This window comes from Labrus bergylta, chromosome 6 (genome assembly GCF_963930695.1).
Source record: "Labrus bergylta chromosome 6, fLabBer1.1, whole genome shotgun sequence".
Lineage (NCBI taxonomy): Eukaryota > Metazoa > Chordata > Actinopteri > Labriformes > Labridae > Labrus > Labrus bergylta.
Window position 1 is genome coordinate 24556619 of NC_089200.1, and position 21366 is coordinate 24577984.

The 21366-nt window shown below is 40.6% G+C and overlaps 1 protein-coding gene across 5 annotated transcripts in view; it reads left to right on the top strand.

Annotated features, from left to right (window-relative positions):
• The window catches only part of mcf2l2 (MCF.2 cell line derived transforming sequence-like 2), a 128121-nt gene extending 117593 nt beyond the window's left edge, over positions 1-10528 (top strand). For 4 of the 5 annotated variants that reach the window (XM_065956054.1, XM_065956057.1, XM_065956055.1 and 1 more), the window contains 2 exons: positions 4172-4245; positions 6317-10528. In XM_065956054.1, the coding sequence (XP_065812126.1) occupies positions 4172-4245; positions 6317-6408 (166 nt within the window). In that variant the 3' untranslated portion in view covers positions 6409-10528. The remainder of the gene's footprint in view (positions 1-4171; positions 4246-6316) is intronic. The other variant, XM_065956056.1, reaches the window with a different exon arrangement.
• Positions 10529-21366: the final 10838 nt, after the last annotated feature.

Genomic DNA, 21366 nt, shown 5'->3' on the forward strand with positions numbered 1-21366 from the left:
TAAAAACAAAGTGAAAGTACTTTACAAGCAGAGCTTTACTGTTCAATTAAATAGAACGGCTAAATCAAAGTGAATACGCTCTGTCAGATTTTTCAGTTTAATGTAATGCTTATATCGGATGAAAAAGGTGATTATCCAAGGAGTCACATGTCGTTTTTAGACTGAATTTTAGGTTACATATTATACAAAATACACTTCACCATGTTTTTCTAACACTAATATGTGTCCCTAGTCTGTCTACAAACCCCCCAGTAATGAGAAAAGTACATCCTCTCTGTCTTTTCAGAAATTGTTTGCTCAAACAGGCTGTTTGGAGATTTCCCAAACATCACAAAGGGCAGTAACCCCTCCCCAAGGTGGGTGACACTCCCACAGCTAGGTGTTTGTTCTGCCCCCCTTCTCACTGTAAACAATTGGGCATGGTGAAGGACAGCCGGAGCCACCCAAGCCCTTCCAGAGAGGGGGCGTGGTCAGACACAGCTCATTTACATTTAAAGGTACAGACACAGAAACAGTCTGTTCTGAGCAGGGCTGAAATAGAGGTGTTAATAGGCATGATCAAATACAGGATCAGAGTGGATTTAGAACAAGAAACTTCACAGACATGTTTACGGGAGCTCTAAAACTTAATTAAACTGGTTGAAAAAGTAGGATAATGACCTAAACAAAGTGACCTTTAAGTTTTAATATACCAACTAGCTTGATAATCATGGCACCAACCAAAAACATCAAAGCCCCAACAGTTGGCATTAAATGTTTTTATTTTATTTTATATATAGTATTCTCTCAGTATGAAATTAAATCTAAATTGGACATTTTTGGATGATTTTATTCAGGCAAAGTTCTCTCAGAGCTGCTTGAATTTGACCCTGCAACAGACTGCCAACCTGTCCGCTGCGTACCCTGCCTCCAGCCTGATAGATGCCAGCTCCAGCTGTCTACGACCCTGAAGAGCATAAATAGATAATGGATGGATAGACCTTACAATATAATGCATTTCAATACAACAACACTATAAACTTCGGCCTCAGACATTGAGTTGAATCCATCCTTTCTGACATGCTATCAAGACAAATGGAACAATAAGCCTCAGAAGGCAAAATCTGACATTGAGCTGTTGTGTTCCAATGTTTTAGATCGTGTTATAGTTTATAATATTATGTCGTTTTCTATTGCAGGAAGCCTTTTTTCCACCTCCAGTGCTATCTGTAATCATTAGCCATAGCAAGACTTCCCTGGTTCTTGAGCTGGGTCCACATTAATCAACCAAGCTCTAGAAAGGAAATGAGAGGCTAGTGGTACCCTGCTCTCTCTCTCTCTCTCTCTGTCTCTCTCTCTCCGTAAGGATTAAAGGCTCTGTGTGGCCCGTTTCGAATTAAAATTTCATTCACTGTTACATTGCCCTGATGAAGCAGTGGGGGATCCAGCAACAAAACGTGTGACTAATGGCCTATTGCCAAATGGCTGAAAACACAATGGCTTCAGATGAATAATAAATACTGGTTTCATTCACCGCAGCGGCACCACCACAATCTATCCATTCGGCAGGCCAGAAAAACAGAGGCCGCCGCCTTTGTGCAGAAAACAGCCTCTGAAATCCACCGCTGAACTGTTGTGGTCTCATGCAAGCTCTCTGCATTTAGAAGTGACTAATACTCAGTTAGATAAAAGCTCGACTTGCTTTGAACATGTTCATTTCTCATCAGCTCATGCATATTTCAGCGCAAAAAGAACCCGTCTCCTGTCGTCTGCATCTATGTCTTGTGTTTTTTTGTTTTTTTTTAAGCTAAAAGGTCTCGTTTGCTCACACTCGTCTCTACATGAGCAAAATAAAGAATTCATAAGTTCTCCTTTATTCTTTAGCTTTTATGTTGGATCAAAGTTAATGTGCAACTACATAGCACTGACAAACTGTCTGCTGCACCCTTACATGCGCTCGCTGCATGTGCTTGGGTGTGTGTTCATGCGTTCATCTATGTTTCTATTGGTCTATCCTTTTTATGCATATAAAACGACTTCTTGGGATGTATTTGTGTGCAGGCCGACGATAGCTCCTTTTCCATCACAAGCTGTTATATGCTTGCTAACGTTCCCGTCTCAAAAGTTTGTCGCACCTTTCCAGATTTAGGCTTTAATTTCACACCCACAACACACACACACACACACACACACACACACACACACACACACACACACACACACACACACACACACACACACACACACACTGTTCCCGTCCCAGCTCCTGTGGGCTCGCTGCTGGCACTGTGAGGTATATTTGTATAACGGCTGAGAACACATTAGCACATCCGACCACATCCTGTCAACACAGTATGAGATGAATAAAGAGGGAATTACTTGATTCTGATGTATAAATGAGTCTTACAGCAACTTCCTACATCCTCAAAGTCAACTTTTTAGCAGGCAGAGGCGTGCTGGTGGCTCAGCTGGAAAGAGAGAGACTTTTTCAGACAGATTTAGTCGGAGCCTTTTTCCTGTCTGGGCCAGTTTCTGTTGCTGCATACAAAGCTAAAGAGACAAAATCATACCAGCCTCGGAATAAGGTTTTTATTAGAAGATGAATCAGCGAGTCACAGTTTATATCCAGCACCAATATTCTGTGTAATGCCGCCGGCGTTGTGACCTTAAAGAGAGGGGGAATGTCATACTAACGAAGCTACACTTTTTCCAAAGAAATGTTTTTTTTCTATCTTCACAAGTCATTAAACACAGTGGTCATAACTATGACACAACCACTGAGAGCGTTTACATGGACTTGAGTATCCTGGTTATGAGCATTGTCCCGGTTTGGATCATATTCGGGATATATGGCTTTTACATGCAGAAACCTGGTTATTCATATCCCACATGATAAATACTACTATCGATTATTATTACTTTAACACAAACCGCGGCAATTGTGACATCAGAGAAAAATGATGAATGTGGGCTTAGCACTATGAAATGTTGAACATTGCAGATACAGAAAGACAAAACTCAGTTTCTTTGTCACTCCAGATAAAAGACGCTTTCATTGCCTCCACCATGTTGTTTTTTCAGGGGTTACCTGGTGGTGCAACGCTTTAAAAAATGATAATTCACACTGACTCTGACTGACTTGAAACTTCTCTTTTTGATCAATTTCAATAAAAAAGAATCCTGTGTCAAGAATTGAGAATAAGAATTGTTCGGCTTTCATTTAGGTATTTTGTTCTGTCTTAAGCTCAGAGTACTTTACTTGCTGTTTGAATTCAACCCTGCTTTTATTTTGGAAAAAAGTAAGGACCTTCTGGTGGATGGAAGGTTAAAACATTAACTTCAGCACAGAAACCTGAAGTGGTTAGGGATCATTAAAGTGAAATGAGACATTCAAAGATGCAGCAGTGTCCTTTCTTTTACATCACTGAGACCACAGGGAGACACTGAGGACGTCTACGCTGAGCCTAAAGGGACAAAATTGCATGAGATTAATCAGGATTTTAAAAAATGAATCCTTTAATTTCAGACCTAAATTAATCAAGGGTCTTTAACTAGTTAATGCTGACGGCCCTACTTCTTATAGATTAAACTGTTCTCAAACAGTACATCTGACATTCCTCTGCACTGAAAACAAACCCTGTCACACCTGTTCAGAAACTTGAAACCAAAAAAAAGACACCTGACATTCAGGGTGCTTGGTGTATTGGTTGCTACGGAAACCAAATGTTAATTGACTCACATCATATATGCCCCACTCTATGGCCCAAGTAAAGGAAACTTTTCCAGGTGAACATGAACAGAACGTGAACGTGCCTTTCCTTGGATTGGAGCTGTGGTATTAGTTGCTATGAACAGTCTACTTTTTTTGTACTTTGATTGAGCGTTTATTTCCATTAATGTGTCAATCCTTCTTAAAAAAGACTTTTGCAAAAAACTGTCTATTAGCACTGGATGGGGAGCGCTTCTCTGGGTACCATGAAAGTTGTCATTTTTTGTGTTTTCTCATACTTACTGTCCTTAAATGTCACTCCAGCCAATAAGAGTCATTTTGGTGTAACAGCTTCTATAACAAAGCCGTACCTTTCTAGAACCCAAGGAAATGATTGGACATGAAAATGAAGGTGCCGCTTGTGTTGACTGTCTCAAATGTGTGAGTGAAGACCCCTCCCCTACATTGTGTTTTACATTCTAGGCTAGTCAAGAACCTTTTAACAGAGGAGACAGGGCTGGTCCCAGCCAGTATACTGCAAACAGCATCTGAAGGAGGTCACTCATTAAGTAACATCTCTGCTATTTCACACTAACCACTGGCAGCACTGCTGTAACACTCTCACTAAACCACCAGCTCCTCCCTCCTCCTGCTTTAGTCCAACTTCATCAACTGCTCCCTCGCTCTCTTTCACATGGCACTCCAGGGCCAGGGGGGAATGGGTGGGATTGGGCGGGCCAGAGTGAGCTGCTCCTCTGGGAGAGGGAGGGACTGTTGGAAGGGATTGAGGTGGGATGGAAGGATGGAGCGGACAGGGAGGGGAGAGCTTCTTGCGTGTCGAGTTGAACAATCAGAGCATGATGTCACTGATTGCAGCACATACCCTACAACACCCATCCCATGATCTCTATCTCTCTCTCTCTCTCTCTCTCTCTCTCTCTCTGGGTGGTTTCACATTTGGGACCCAGGCCCGGTTCTGAGTATGCTTGACCCCAAAGTCGGTTCATGTGATCAGTTTGAACACAAACGTGCCGTACCCCTACCGTACTCTGGTACTGTGCTTGAGTCCGCTGAAGAGGTAGTCTCGGGCACAATTCATGGTCGCTGGAGATTTGAACGCAACCATGCTCTAACAAGGAAGTGGGCCGCTTATATGATGTAATTCTAAACGGCTCCTGCTGCTTCAGAACAACATGTATCCGCGCAGCGTGGGCCTGTTTCATCCTCTGAGCTGCACAGTACATGTGGAAGAAGGAAGAGGGTCATTTTTGGCGTATATCAAAAATAACAAAAAAAAAATCCACAGTTAGCAGGATGTACTCAGTCTGTGAGAGGTTGCCATGGTTGCTTCTTGGTATCTGCTTCTGTATTGGACTGTGTACATACGCAAGTGTAGTCAGGCATGAAACAATGTTACTAATGTGAACGAGATTGAGAGGAGGGGGAAGCAATCATGCTCAGGCAAGGCACAAAAAAATTGAGCCTAATGTGAAAACACCCTCTCTCTCTCTCTTGCTCTCTTTCTTTCTTTCTCACTCTCATAGAAGCAGAGGTTTGACAAAGTAAAAACAAAACGTATAGATTCAACACACAAAATAGACCAATGTAAAAACATATTTTTCTTTTGTTCTTTTATTTATTGGTTTGTGTTTGAGTATAATGCGCCTTATACGCTTATCTTCCAATTATCCCTAGCGTCCAAATAGACTTCTCTCATTCCTCTACTTCTATTTGTAGAAAATGACAACTACCGTATGTGGCCATAGACTGGCTGTAGTTCTGGTTAATGTACCTGCTTTACATTCATAGCTCTTTAGAAAAGTGAGAGCTGGATAAACAAACACCTTTTATATCAATCTAAAGCTTACATTAAACAGTGATAGCACAGACTGTGTATCGCAGCACTGATAAGTTTGAAATAGTTTCCCTCATAGGGCAGACACTCCTGGACTCTTTGCTCTCTCTCTCTCTCTCTCTGTTCTCTCACTTCAATGTCCCCTCTGTCCTCCATCCATCTCTCCTCCATCTCCCTCCTTTCATGCTGGCTTGAAGGCTGGTCCCTGAAGTGTTTGTCGTGGCCTTGCTTGTTTCCGCTACTGAGCTCTGTCCCGCCCCCACCTCTTCAAAACCACTATCCCTTCCTTCTTCTCACTCACCCCTCCGCCTGTTTTTCCCCCCGTACTTTTATCTTCCTTGTTCTGTTTCTGAGTTTTTCATTTTCATACTTGAGGAGGACAGAACTCTGCGCTCAAGTAGTTGACCTTCAGTATTTCGGTTAAGTGGAGCCCATTTGCAAAAAGCCCCCTTCACCTGTCTGTGTTGATTGCCCATGTCTGCCTTCCCTATAATTCTTTATGCACTCTACTGGCTGATATTGTTGCAGAAATTGAACGCCTCACTATTATGTCTCCTTGGTTTATAGTCCTCTTAAATCTGCATAGTTGCTCTTTTATGTTTCATTGGCACTGCAGACCAGGCTGTGCATTCCTCTTCTTAAACACTGTGTTCGAATGCCACAGTTTTTTTGTTGCATTTTCTCACCATGCACGTTTTGAGTGTTATAGAATAAATCTGTTTGAGATTCTTTGTAAACTTTAATCTGACTTTCAATCTCTGTTGTTGTTGCAGATATCTTCAGTGATCTGTGTACAGCAGCACTCTCTGACTCGGACGAAAATGAAGCCAGCACATGGGGAGATGTGTCTCAGGACAGCAGATGAACCGGAATTACTTCTGTAGTTTGTTAAGATGGACTACAAACATTTCTATTGGATCACACACATGGCGGATGACTCTAACAGTAGTTTTTCAACTGTAATTTCCTAAACTGGATTTTCAATATCCTTGGCTTACAGTTTTTCTACGTGTGGTTCTTCATGTTAGACTACAAACATGGCCTGCAATTGTAATTTTTTCCTATATGACTCATTGAAGCTTCTGGAAAAATCCAGAGCCTTAACCTTGAAGGCCACAGTGGGAAAGCAATGTAAGACTTTCAATTCAAGGAATTACCAGCCGCCGTCTGTGGAGAGCTGAACACTGCATGGATGTAGACACTGAACTTTTTTGTCTTAAGTTGGATGAATTCACATTATGTACTGTAAAAAACTCAATTTCCAAGTGGATGGGCTGGATACCGGGAGATTCACATCTAATTTCTGACTTGGATAACCGTAGGGGAAAAAAGTGAGAAATTCCATGAGGCAGCCCTGGCATGTTGCCCTGTTCTGCTGCTACGCTGCACTCGAGCAAAACTCTCTCAGACCAGGTTCTGCCTCAGCTGACCCGCCTCAGCTGCTTCGACTTTTCAGGTTCAGACTCAAACTGCAGTCTCCAGGAGAACCTAGAAGTTGTCTTGCTTGCCTTTCCTCGTCACTGCTCGAGCGTCCGCATAATATCATCAACATCAGAGATATTATCTCAACTTGCTGCTCTCACTTTGTTTCAGATTCTCTGTACACATTGCTCCAAGAGGTTGAACAATATCTTCTTTTCACATTTGAATTTTAAATTATTTTCTCTGTTCACTGAAGGAGAAAAATATTTACATATGATCGACTGTCTTGAAAGAAAGAACTCTATTTACTGTTTATAGCTACAGATACAGGTATACTGTTAAGGTTTTGTTATTGACAGAACCTTTTTATAGATTTAAAATCGGAGTCTAGAGATCCATCGCAATATCTGTTTCAAAGACATCACGGTAAATGGTCAATGGACTTGAGCTTGTATAGCGCTTTTCTGGTCTTCAGACTACTCAAAGCGCTTTTACACCGCAGGTCACACCTAACCATTCAAACACTGATGGTAGAGGCTGCTATGCAAAGTGTCCGTCAGTATTAACTAATCTAGTCAATGACATGCCACTGAAGAAGAAGCAGGAGCAATTTGGGGTTAAAGTCTTGCCCAAGGACACATCGGACAGGTTGCTGCAGGAGTTGGGGATCCAATCCCCGACTTTCATGGTTGAGAGATGACCGACTACCAACTGATCCACAGCCGCCCGCCCATCATGCTTCAGAAAGGTTAACATCAAGTGAACATAACATCTATCAAAGCAGCACCTAGGTGGAGGTGGAGGTGGAGTCAAAGTCTTGATTTCTAAGATTAGGTTTCTTTCAAGCATTAACATACAAATATGTTGGCTGTTAGCTTTCATGTGGTTGCTATGCTAATACAGCTCAATTGGCTTTTGTTGTCACCAAAAGGCTCTTAACATAACCGGAAGCTCACAATGAGTCGAAAACGGTCAAGGGATCCAGAAGAATTGATTGGAACTGCTATTCTCTTTGGATACTGTCACATTCAGCAACTGTTTTCACATGCAGTCATTCGACAAGGTGTTCATATATAGTTGAAAGATCGATGCAGCTTTAAAAAGTTTGCTTTGCAACACTTAAGAGAGTGCAATTCAAAAATAATTTCCTTTATCGGCTAATGATAGTTAAATTACTTTCCTACTGAAAATGCACCTGAGAAACAAATCAATCATCATATGGTATCCAGTTATGCACTCACTTTGAATAGCAGATAAAAGATGGCAAATTACTAAAGCACTGCTCGGGCACATCTCTTCTTCTTCTTCAGATTAATGGAGAGATCCTGTAAGTGATGTTTCAGGAAACAGAGCTATCTCTGTGACAGTTTGTGCTACTTTGACTCGTCTTTACTTAATGGACACCATCAAGCTTTTAAGGACTTTTCCTCCTTTGTTTTTGCTTAATGGCTGCTGCAATCCATAGACAGACAGGCCGTATTCGAGCATTTCTTTTCCACTTTGAGAGCATGTAAACACTTACTTTACAATAACTCAGCTGAAATGCTGTTCAGGTAATTAGAAACCCTGATGTCAGCTTGCGAAGATGGGCCTTGAAGAATGTGCAGCCTTGCATATTGTGTGCTCTTTTTCAATAGATGATATTCAAAATAATGAATCAACTCAAAAATTCTCATACCCTCTTGGTTTATCTCGACATCCTTACAGCATCAGTTCATGGAGACCACATTGATTGTATTCTGGCCTAGAAAGACATTCTTGTTAAATCCAAGCCATAGTTCTGCTTTGCATAATCACATTCACGGAAGTCCTTTTTCCTTCCACTCCCACAGAGCATACGTTGTTGTTCATGCTACTCTTATCAAGATTTGTTAAACATTGTCAATGTCACCAATGTAGGTCAAGTATGCTGAATTCATTTTTTTGTCAGAGCTTACATATATACTCTTTTTCTAAAGTAAACTACAGTATATTACTGCAAGTGATTTTTCAGGGAAATGCAATTTTAGCGAGAAACAGCTGTACTGTTTCATACGTCAGCTGTGTATATTTTACTTATGGGGGGGCACTGCTGACTCAACATTCAGAGGGTCATTAGGTAGCCATGGTATATGTAAATAAACATCAGTATTCGTCTTATTTTGCATATTTTTTGTCTGTAAACATCCATTTTCTGTATGACTGCTGTATTATTGTACCCCCTCAGATTCATTTTGGCATTGTGTTGCATTTCTACTGATAGATGGAATTGTGTGGATTATTCTGAGAAATCTGAAACAGCACCAACATATTTCACAAATTGATGGCATGTTATGTCACAGGCAAAAGCCCATGTATTTCCTCCAATGACATATGACTGATCATTTGATTTACATGAACAATTTTTACTTTTTTGTAATGAAAGGAAGAATGGTCTACTGAATACAAGACAGAATTTAAGAACAGGCAGATATCTAAGAAAAATCTTGGACAAGAAGTCCGAGTTCAAGCTCTATGATCTTGATAGGCAGATGAAGAATGAATGATTAGATGGATGATGGATGTATGGATGGATGATATATCTTTATTGTAATTGCTTGTTGCAACAAAACTCTGTTGGAGCAATCCAGTTGCAGCATATAAAATATAAAATATGTACACATACACCATCACAAGCACAAGCCAAGCACATCTCACCCATACCCATATACACATTCATATCCATATAAATGGAGATGGATGGATTGATGGATGGACTAGGTTGGATGGAGTTCTACAATGGATTGATGCCTGGTTGAGAAATGAAGGGATGGATGTATTGTTGCATGGTGAAATATTGGATGTTGGAATCAAGGGATAAATGGCTGGATGATTGGTTGAGTAGATGGATGGATAGAGGTTTAAAATGGATGAATGGATTGTTGGTTGAATGGATGGGTGGATGGATGGACGGACAGATGGATGAGGGATAATGGATGGATGGATCATTGGTTGAATGAATGGATAGATGGATGGGTGGGTGGATGGATTGATTGCTAGTGTAAGGAAGGGCTGGATGTATTGTCGCATAGAAATAGTAGAAGTTGGATTAAGGGATGGATGCAGGGATGAATGATTGGATGGTTTTGTCGACTTAGTGGGTGATAGTCAATGGGCTGATTGCTTGTGAGCTTGATGGATGTATGGATGATGGATGGATAATTTAGAGATGGATGGATATATAGAAAGATTATGGATATATAGATTGACAGATATTTTGATATTGTCACTGGGTCACCATCTGTATCAGAGGGACACACTACTTAGGTCATATACATGAAGTCTTATTGTAAAGAAACAAACTCCTCTTGAACATGCTGTATATTTTGTTTATCCCATGTTAATGGAAAGTATTGTACCTTTGTAAAGGAAATGTTTATATTGTACTTCATCCTGCTGCAATTGAATTGCCATTTAACTTCATTATATAATGTATCAAGTTTGTCTATTATACAATCTGTTATTGTATTGTACATATTGGTTTATTGTGTATGCATTTACAACATGACTTTTAAAGTATTAAATAATACATCTGGTGAACTTTATGTAGTCATAGATTTATTTTTAGTCATCATTGTTAATATGAAAAGCACAATAATGAGTTCTTCTTATGAGTTAGTAATGTTCAACTATCAAACAAATACAATTGATTTGCTTCTATAAAAAGTGCAAAGTTCAGCATACTTGAATGATGAACTCTGCTGACCGAAGCATCATAAGAACTGTTATACCGTCCTTACCCTTTGATTTAGAATGACAATGTTCGGTATTATTGCAACTTCCTCGTTAGCATAGCCTGCTTATGTAACCGCTCTCAGTTGCACTTCAAGGCAGGTGGCTGGTTCAATAAAAACCCTCAACTCGTGTTGTGTGTAGAGTCAGTCATACAGTTGGCCGTTGACTTTAACACAGGAGCTAGCTAGATTGCTACTTTGTGTACAATGTTGTAAAATGGACATTTTAGCACTCAAAATTTACAATAGGCACTCAGGCGTATCTCTTAAACATATCTACACATAACAGTACATTAGAGGTAGGAAAAAAATGTTTTTAATGCAAAGATCAAGATCCTTATCTTCTGAGATTTAAAATCTATTCATAACTTCCAAAAATCTTTTCTTTTTTTTTTTTGGGGCTAATCAGTCACTCCCTGATAAGTGCTAAGTCTAGCTCTTTAACTCTGTAGAATGCCAAATAGAACAACAAGAAATTCAGCCAGTCTCAGAGATGACTGGAGTAGATCCTGAAGTATGTAGTAATTAAAAAATTAAAAAAATGAATCCAGTATTGTTTTGAATCGAAAAAAGATTCTGAATCGAATCATGACCCAAGAATCAAATCTACTTGGAATGATCGAACATATTCTGATTTGCTCAATTGAGTTGAGCATTTATTTTTTAGCTTAGTGCTGAACTAAAGATTGCTGCAGAGATGTGATTGTATGAGTGTCGATGGAACATGTACAGATATAATCAATATAATATAATAAATATGTTGCTTCACAAAAGTCCAGACACTGAAACAATTGCTGTTGAATCATTGGCATAAAATAATTCAAACATTGTTTTACACATTTTTTGAGTTTCTCTGTGTGTCCGTCGTCGTTGTTGAACCAGGAACAAGAGGAAACACGTGCATCTCACTTGTGTTCACTGAACAGAAAATTGAACCTCACAGACTGCTATTCTCACCAACAACAAGTCCTGAGACTGAGAGGAAAAAAGAGGTGAAAGAATGGGGGGGATATGTGATCATTTTTCAACACCTCACTGTGTCTCGTGTTTCCAGACCAGACTTGTGCTGAGAAAAGAAGGGCTCTCAAACGAGACGTTATTAAAATCTGTGAAAGCAGGCACTAAATTTCCAAGCAGTCCGAGGAGAATCTTTGCACTTTGTCGTAACGCGTTCAAAATAAAAAAATAAGGCTGTATTATAATATAATGTGATTATGTCAGTTGGGTGGGGGGAAAGGGACTGTAACAGGCATCTTTAATGTTTAAGCTGCAGACATAGACATCAAGGCGATGAACTTAAGTGGCTTTTCCGTACATTGAAATACAGCATGTGATGAAACATAGGTGTCATGAAAAGCCTGGCTGGCATCTTTCTGTCCTTTTGTCAGTGATCAATGACTTCTCAGGTATGGTGGAGTGGCGCCCCTGCATTATTACCATTTCAGCGAGGCTTCTACACCCCTATCAAAGGGAAGAGAATAAGCTATTAATGTTAGACTTAAAGCATAATATATTCTCTCTGTCTGCGACTGCTGCTAACGCTTTCATCTGCTTTCCACTGGCCCCTGATGAAACCATAATTTAAAGCGGGCAGACATGTGTTATAAAGTCTTAAATGCTTCAGATTGTCTGTCTGCCCTCAGACTGTGACAGAGAGATGAGTTTAGACTTCCATTCCCGTTCCATATCAGGATGATTGCACTTTTCTAAGTTTGATCCTCTCCCCTTAAGAAAAATGTAAATTACATGCTATACACTCCATGCTTGCAGTTAAAATACATTAACTTTGCGATTCAATTCAATATTTTTCTTATGACAAGATGACAAAATTAAATTGTACATTTTTGAGCTTTTGCCTTTATACGGCAAATGTATAACTATATATATTTTTTAATGAAAATATTTAGTCATGACAGCAGCTTGGCAAGGTTACATATTGGTGCACCAACTCAGACAAATATGATGTTGATATTGGTGTAAAGTTTCAAAACCCAGTAAATAGAATCTCAAACTGCATGTTGAAACTGACAGGAAGCCAATGGAGAGAAGTCGCGTGTGACATGATCTCACTGTCTCTTCCCAGTCTTGAGATGACTAATGACTAATCAACTCCAGCATCCAAAGAGTTCCAATAGTCCAATCGAGAAATAATATACATGGGAATGACTCTGCTCAAATTCATTTGGAGGAAGATAGGCCTTCACCTTCCGTCCTAAGGACTGAACGAATGTGTTTATTACATTTGAACTGATGTCAAAATGAACACTTATATTGATGATTGAAAGAATCCTGATGACTTTAATGATCACTATAGTTTGTTGTAGTGTTGACATTTTGTAAATGGTAAATGGACTTGAGCTTGTATCGCACTTTTCAAGTCTTCTGACTAAACAACATTCACACACTAATGGCAGAGGCTGCTGTGTAAAGTGACCATCCTATTCATACACATTCACAAGCAGCCAGCGAAGCAGCGGGAGCAACTTGGGGTGAAGTGTCCTCCCAAAGGACATGTGATGCAGGAGCTGGGGATCGTACCCCACCCCTCTGGTTGAAAGATGTCGACTCTATCACTACTGTTGTAGTACTCGAAATCGGTTTCGTCTTGGAATCGAACACATTTTACTCGGGCTTGTGTTGTCTCAGTCTGGGTGGACTCAAGACCAGTAAATAATAACTTCAACTCATTTGTACAGTAGTCTGATTTTGATCCCGCAGTCACGGCCGCTATGGTCTTCGTGAGTGGCACGCCCCCTACACACAAGATGATGATTTTTCTGTGATATTTCTGGTCTTGGGCCTGTCTCGGTCTCACCCTGCCTTGGTCTTGGTCTTGACTCGTCTCCATCCCTAAATGTCCTGGTCTTGTCTCAAAGCACTCTGATCTCGGGTATGTCCTGGTCTCAGTTGATGTCTTGACTACAACATTATCTACCACTGAGCTCCAGCTGCCCATTTGTGGTCGAGAGATATATCTCAACAACTAGGCTGCCCTCATAAAAGTGAACACTTTCATTTAGCACCATCATTACTGGAGGTCAAAAAAATCTTAAACCTTGTTTTGCGACTAAATACCTGGAAGACTAATGACATTCCTTTCAGCCTCCGCTTTTCTTTGTGTTAAGTGGGCTGGATGACATTTTCATTCAGTCCCGTGAATTCATACATGGTTGTTTATTTTCACTCAGTCCAGCATACAGCATCGTACTGCCCCAAATACTCACCAGAGCACCAATGTGTATAAATCCACAGCAGAAAATAGTCTCTAATGAACATTATTTTCTCCTAGATTGACAGAAACTATGTTGCACAACTTTTTAAGGAAACTATTCCCCCAAAAAGTTAAGTACTAGAAATACATTCAACTAAAACAGAGATATTTATATCTTGTGATGTGGAGTGACAGAGTCAGGAAATTGTTCTGTATTGGGAGATAAGATGATTGGTTTGTGACTTTACTTTGCATTTGTTGATGAGAAAAGTACAAAATAAAATCAGCCTTGTACTTTTGTTTGGAAGTAGATGATCTTGGATTAATAGTAAACTATAATAGCTTACTCAGTTTACCCTTTTTAGGACAGTAACGTATTATCAGCTGTATATTTTTTTTTACCAAGCAGCCAATCACAGACTTATAGTAACCACTGAGAAACACCCAAAACCATCGAAACCACTACTGTTTCCAAAGAGCTGGCTTCAAATACGACATCAAATCTAATACATTTCATATCCGACATACACATTTTTAACATTTTACAATACTCTTTTAAACACACAATATGTTGAATGTTTTTAGAATGTTTACATAAATTATTGAAAATTGACTAAACCTATGTATGTTTATCATTGCCATGGAAACACCGGATATTACGTGAAAAACCACTGCATAAGGAAGCGTGAGCTGCTACTGAAAGCTGCCTTACTGTTGCTGTACGTGCTGCTGTGATAAAAATGTCATGTAAATTATACTTGGATACATTAGCTCGTCAGAAAACATTTTCTCTTCGCCCATTCGTCAATATGAAGGTCAACTTGGAGTTCGTTATGCTGGGAGTGGAGTAGCAGAGACAACTCCCATGATTCCCCACCAGCCTCAACGTCATATTTTGTTGTTGTTTTGACTGAGAGCCCCCTGGTGGTGGAAATTACCTATACATGTGTGGGACAAAATCGGCAAACAGATAAGACATACCACTTTGTCAACAGGAGGCGCTAAAGCTGGAAAGATCCACAGCTTTATACCTTTGCATGACTCTTTGGATCATGTAGCCTGAGTATGTTATATCTCACATAAAGCGGTTTACGTATTATATTTAGGAGCTTTAGTCATGAAAGAAATTGCAGCAAAATCTATTAAATCCAGTGGAATCACAGCCATCAGGGAGTTTTGAAAAGTTGATTTTACTGTATTCAATGAAAGTTTACCCATATGCCTATGAAGCATAAGTGAGAAAAAACAAACTAACCCTCGAGTAAAAGTTCCTAAAAGTTAAACTTTTGGTTCCATGTATGAGGACTTTGGTTGATAGCAGAATCTTGACACCCTCCGCTCAGACATGCAGACTTTGGCAAAAGAGGAACTGAAGCTGACATACATTGGGAAAATGCAGCTCTGCAGAGTTTTGCATATTGTAAATTAGTGAGTCCCATGAGTCAACAAAATATAAACAGAATGCCCCCTGAGGGAGAAAAAAATTGAAGTTTCAGATTTCATGGATGAATAAGTGGTTGAGAGGGATGTGAGAAAACTGCTGCTTCTGATAGGGTAATATGCATAATATATATGAGCATATCATAAGTGTGTCTTTATAGTTGGAGGGCAAAAGGAAAGAAAACAACCAATTTATTTTTCAAATATATTCTGGAAAATGTATTGTCAGTGGAACATTTAAGGCTTCAAATATAAAGGGTTTGCTTTTACCTTTGTGTATGCAGGGACAAATACATGCATTAGTCATCTGCTTTACTGTCTTTCCAAATACCTGAAGATTACATTTTTTAGCCACTAGGGGGCACATCACAGTCAAATATGTTTTTTTTAAACTGATATCACATGCATGTTGACCATCTTTTGTCTGGCAGGTTGGGTTATTAACTTAATCTGTATGGCCATTTGCAAAAGCATGTGCAGCTGTGTTCATTCTGTTGCCATATTACAGCTGTCAGTGTCAAATTCCATTTCAGAAAAATGGACATTGATTACAATGTTTGAACTAAATGAGGTTGAGACTTTCCTGGCCAACACCCTGTCATTTAATAATAGCTATTAGGGATCTGCTCTTAGGCCGTGTTCACATTAGACTTCTTTTTTTTTTAAAAAGCGCTGCCTTCAGCGCCTTTTGATCGCTTCTTGGCGAGTGTTCTGAAACCTTAACAACAGGATCTAGCCTACGGCATAACCGTCCGGAGCACGACGCATCAATTTAGCACAGAAAAGAACAAACAGGACAGGAAGTCAGACACCAAAACAACATTAAAACACCCGGTTTATTTTCAGAATAAAACTCTCCATTTGGACGGTTAAAAAAAGGATCGTGTGTTTGTTTGTGTGTTTATAAGGTTTATATTGAGTTTTATACGACGTAAATCGTATTATCTAGTGCTGTCGCGAGTGTATGTGTAAAATTACTGCGGAAATTCCTTTGTCTTCGTACTCCAGCTGTCCGGCTGTGCTCTCCGTGCTCCGGACTGAGAACGCAGCCAGTGGGTGTTGACGGACGAGGGTGCAGGGACCCGTAACAGACCGGAGCGGAAACGCAATGTACACGTATCTGGTGGAAGTTCGGGTCTGATAGCTTTCTACCGATAACTTTGGCTGCTAAAAAGGCAAATACAATGCAACCATTTGCATTGGCTTTGGCGTTTGAGGAGGAGGATGACCCTGAACAACCAATGTGCGGTTTTTGGGTGCATGACAAAAACGGCTCCTCCTTACCTAAACTCTCTCATCCAGGTCTACACTGCCTCCCGCCCACTACGCTCTGTCAGTGAAAGGCGTCTGATCCAACCTTCACAAGTCTTAAGACGCTAACTAGACTCTTCTCCTCTGTTGCCCCCCTGTGCTGAAACGAACTACCAAACTCAGTTCGAACTGCAGAGTCCCTTTGCACCTTTAAGAAAAAGCTAAAGACCCAGTTCTTTCATGAACACCTACGCACTTCATGATATTGATGATGACGATGATGATGACGATGATGATGATGATGGTTTTGTTTGATAATGACGATGAGGATATTTAGGATGGTTTTGATGCTGAACTCTCAAGAACAACTGTGGATGTTGTGCTTTGTCTCTGGTCACTTCCTGTCAGCACCTTTGTGTCCGATCAGACTTAAAGCTGTTCGTTTGCACTTCCTGACGTTGTTTCCTCCTCTCTAGAACCTTGCTTGTGTTGTTCTTACTCTCTGATGTACGTCACTCTGGATAAAAGCTTCTGCTAAGTGAATTGAAGAATGTATAATTGTCAAAGTAATGTAAATAGTTTGTAAAAAATTGGCTTATATTTACTTCTTCTATATACGGATGGTGGTCTGCTTATGATTCAAGAGAGGGAGGCATCTCCTGCTACCTTTGTGTGTATTTATATTTTTGTGTGTTTGTTGACTGAGCGTCAAAGAGCAAAGGACTGAGTAAGAAATATAAAGGTTCGGGGGATCGTAGAGAGGACAAAGGCGGGTAGAAGGAAGATAAGGTCTTGACAAAGCTTTGTTCCACACAGCGAACCCTCCTGAGGGCTGAATACAGAAAGACAGACAGAGATTGTGTGTGTGTGCATGTCAGTAAGATGACTGGAGGAGAGGTCCGACAGCCTGAGGAATGCGACAAGCATACTAAGGATTTCACAAAAGTCAAAGTAGAGGAAGACAAACAAAGGGATAGCTGGAAGTGTCTTTACAGTCCTGCAGACTGCATGCTGCTGAGGGCCACTGTGTCTGTGTGTCTTTGTAACGTTGTGTCTCTCTGATTGCATCATTGTATGTGTCGATGCACTTTTGTGTGTTGAGTGGGGCAAGGTAACAGATTGTGTTTCTATTGTTTAAGCTGATGCCTTCACAAGGACAGGAAGAAGAGGTACTCTGCAAACTCCTGCAAGTTATTGCATCATCATGTGGCTACTTAAAGGATTCGGCCTGAGTGTTAAGATTGAATTTAGGTCACAGTCATCGGAGTTCAGCAATTCAGTTCTGTCCTGATTGCTAAATGTGACATATTTTTTGTTCAAAAAAGTTGCAGATTATAACTTTAGGATGGATTGTTTAGAAAGGGAATACAAATGCTCAAAGGTAACCAAGCTGTTATCTGAATGTTGCTGCTTTAGTATGAAGACCTCATGACACCTGGTCTCAATAGCCGTTTTCACATATGCACTCTGGATAATATCTAGATAATTGCAGGAGGACCGCTCCGGAGATTCTCCCAACCTAGCCGTTCACATATGCTCCTCAGAGCGGGGGACTTTCCCTGTCAGAGGGGAGGGGGCTTGGGGGATTTCCCGACATAAGACGTGATCTAAATAAACAACGTGGAAGTAGGGGCCGAAGCAACAGAGTCCACTACATGACGCTATAATGAGAATATTTGCCTTTATATCAATGCTATGTGTAATCCAATGGAATGACAACATCCACAAAAGAGTGGAGAACAACATTCTGACGAACAGAAAACATAACGCAGCCGTTTAATTACGTTCACGGAGATCGTAGTGGTCGCGTGCAGACACTTTAGGCAGTCACTGTATGTAAACGTCACTCGTTTCCCATTGGCTCAAATTGAAATCTCTGGAGTATATATAGTTCAGACATCAGCTCATTCAGACATCAGCTCTCTCAAACTTTCTGCGGATAAAATGCTATAGGTCTGGCTGGAGAAACTCTGGGTAAAGTCTGGAATGAAAACGTGGCTGTTTGCGTTCACATATAGCCTAAAGTCCCTCTGGGCAGCCAAATATCTGGAGTTTTTCAGGAGATTTACGTATGTGTGAAAAGGTTTAATGACACTTGGAAGCTCATAGCTTGGGCGGGCAGAACTGTCAAGAAGGAATGTGTCAGGTTAGAAGAAGCCATGTATGGCCTTTCATGAGGGAACAAAAGGTACAAAGTAGCAGACAAAGGCTTCTTTAAAGGAGCAATGTGTAGGATGTCTAGTTAATTAAATGATAAAGTGACCTTATATGATCAGACATTAAAGAATGTTATTCATTCATGCAATGTTGAAGTGCCGGCTTCTCTGTCAACAACGCAGCAGCCAGTATGTCCTCCTTCTAAGTTCAGATTCTGGTCCTGAATGGTCGGGATTTGTTTGGACCAGAGAAGGTAGGCGGTTTTAAAGCACCACTTCACGGTCATTTTGGAAACCACTCAGTTTGACAGGCAAACGCAACGTTTGCAGCAATGGAAGCAAGCAAGAGAACTGGTTCAGATAGAAGTGATTGTACCTGACCTAAAAAGCCTCTGCATGTTTCTAATAAGCTCCACGAGCAGAAACGTGCTTAAACTAGGATCAATATTGGAGATGCTTTTGAAAAATGGAGAGATGTTAGAACGCAGAAAGGTTTACAGACTGATGCATAGCTGGCTAAACACTGAAGCTTCAGTTTTTTTTTTTCATGTCAACCTGTGTGCACATCGACAAGGGAGGAGGGGGTGGGGGGAGACAGCTCTCTCCAATGTTTGGAATTTAGACTGCAGTACCTATTTTAAGCACTGGGTGTCCGAGTTACATACTGCTCCTTTAAGTGACTCTCTGGGAGCCTTTTAGGGTATTGGTACTTTAACTTTGAAAAGTTAATCAGAGCCTGAAAGACTTTTTAAGAGATATGGTCGATCATGCAGATTGCTTTTATATCCAAACTCAGTTATCCTATCACACTGGTGCTGTGGTGGATAAAGCCTTCATCTATCTCCTAATAAAATACCCTCTGTCATTGGGGAAAAGCTGAGAGCATTGTTAGAATCTTGGTTTCTGATTTAATACCACTCAGTTTATATTCTTGAAGTGCACAGGGTTACACTGCCACCTCACATCAATCATGAACTACTTCACCAACCAGCATAAGAATATGAAGATGCTTGACTGTGATTCTGATGTGTTTGTCCACAACATTGGGGCTGCTCAGGAAACCAGCCTGGCCCCACCAATGTAAGTAAAACCAAAGAGTTGGTGTGTAAACACCCTCTTTAGCTTCCCTTTGTTAATTTCTTTATTTTTGTATTTTTTTCTTGTGGATGTTGTGAACTATATTGTTTCTTTAATGCATTGCATATCACTTTGGTCAGCTGCTGCTGATTTAATATGTGCTTTATCAATAAATGTGACTTGACTCGACTACCTGGGTGTTGACTTGAACAAATGACAGGCCAGAGCCGACTGTATCTACAAAGAAGGGCCAGGTTTTCTTGGGAGTGCAGTCGGCACTCCTTGAACATTTTTATGACTCTGCTGTGGCATAAGGCATCTTCTATGCACTGATGTGCTGGATCAGCAGCATCTCAACTGTGTGCCGGAGTGACTCAGTAGACTGGCGATGAGGGCCAACTTTGTCCTGGGATGTGTCCTTCGCTCAGAATGTGTAGGAGAAACAAGAAAGATATCTATAAGCAATCATCGCTGATGGAGAACAAATCTTATTCCATGAAAGACAGTGTGATGGCACTGGGCGGCTCCTCAAAGATGAGCTTCTTGATCCACATTTCAAGAAGAGGAAGTGCCAAAGTTCTGCTGTCAGACTTTAAGATATGAACTCACTTATTTCATCTGTTTTACTGAGCCTAATATGAAAGCAACACAGTGATGTTGGTACATAAAAGAATGTCATTACAGTAAGCAAAGATTCTTACTTCAAATCCATGTTGAAGGGCTATGCTTTTTTACTAAATGCATCTGAATGTCTTTATCTTTGTATACATATTGCTTTCAGTAACCCAAAGGTGCAGTGACAAAAAGCTGGGTTTTATTTGTGTGTATGCGTGTGTGTGTGCCTAACTGGGAGCAGCAGGGTTGCTGTCTGCCTGAGAGGAATTCATCATCTGTGTGTGTGTGTGTGTGTGTGTGTGTGTGTGTGTGTGCGCGTGTGTGCGCGTGTGTGTGCGTGTGTGTGTGTGTGCGTGCGTGCGCGTGCGTGTGTGTGAGAAACACACTTTTGTTCCTCTGTGAGGGTGAAACAAAAAGCCAGTTCACAGAGCTCTGGGCCTTTCAGAAATCCTCCTTTTGACTCTTTTATACAAACCTCCTGTGGAAAAGTGCTCTTCACCTTCCCTTTACTCTGACAGATGAAACTATCGCAAACATATTTTTGACATGGCATTGAACAAATCAGACGAGAATGCATTCAAAATTGATGAGATTATATTTTCTTTTTCAAATATGTATGGGTGCTGGGACAAAACCATGCAATGAACCAGTTAACTGGAAGAGCAGGAAGAGCAGAAAAGTGCAAGCTGATGCAGTGTGGGTGCTGCTCATGCAGATTGTTGTCAGTGAAAAACGGCACAAGGTCCTGGTCCTGCTCTCAAGGCTGACTCATCATTGTTGTTGAGGAAGCAAGTTGGTTGTCTGCATATTTGATAATATTGAAACTATGCATAAGCACACTGGTGTATTTGAAAAGTAAGGAGAAGAAGGAACACGCAGCCCTGTGGTCTGACAGGGGT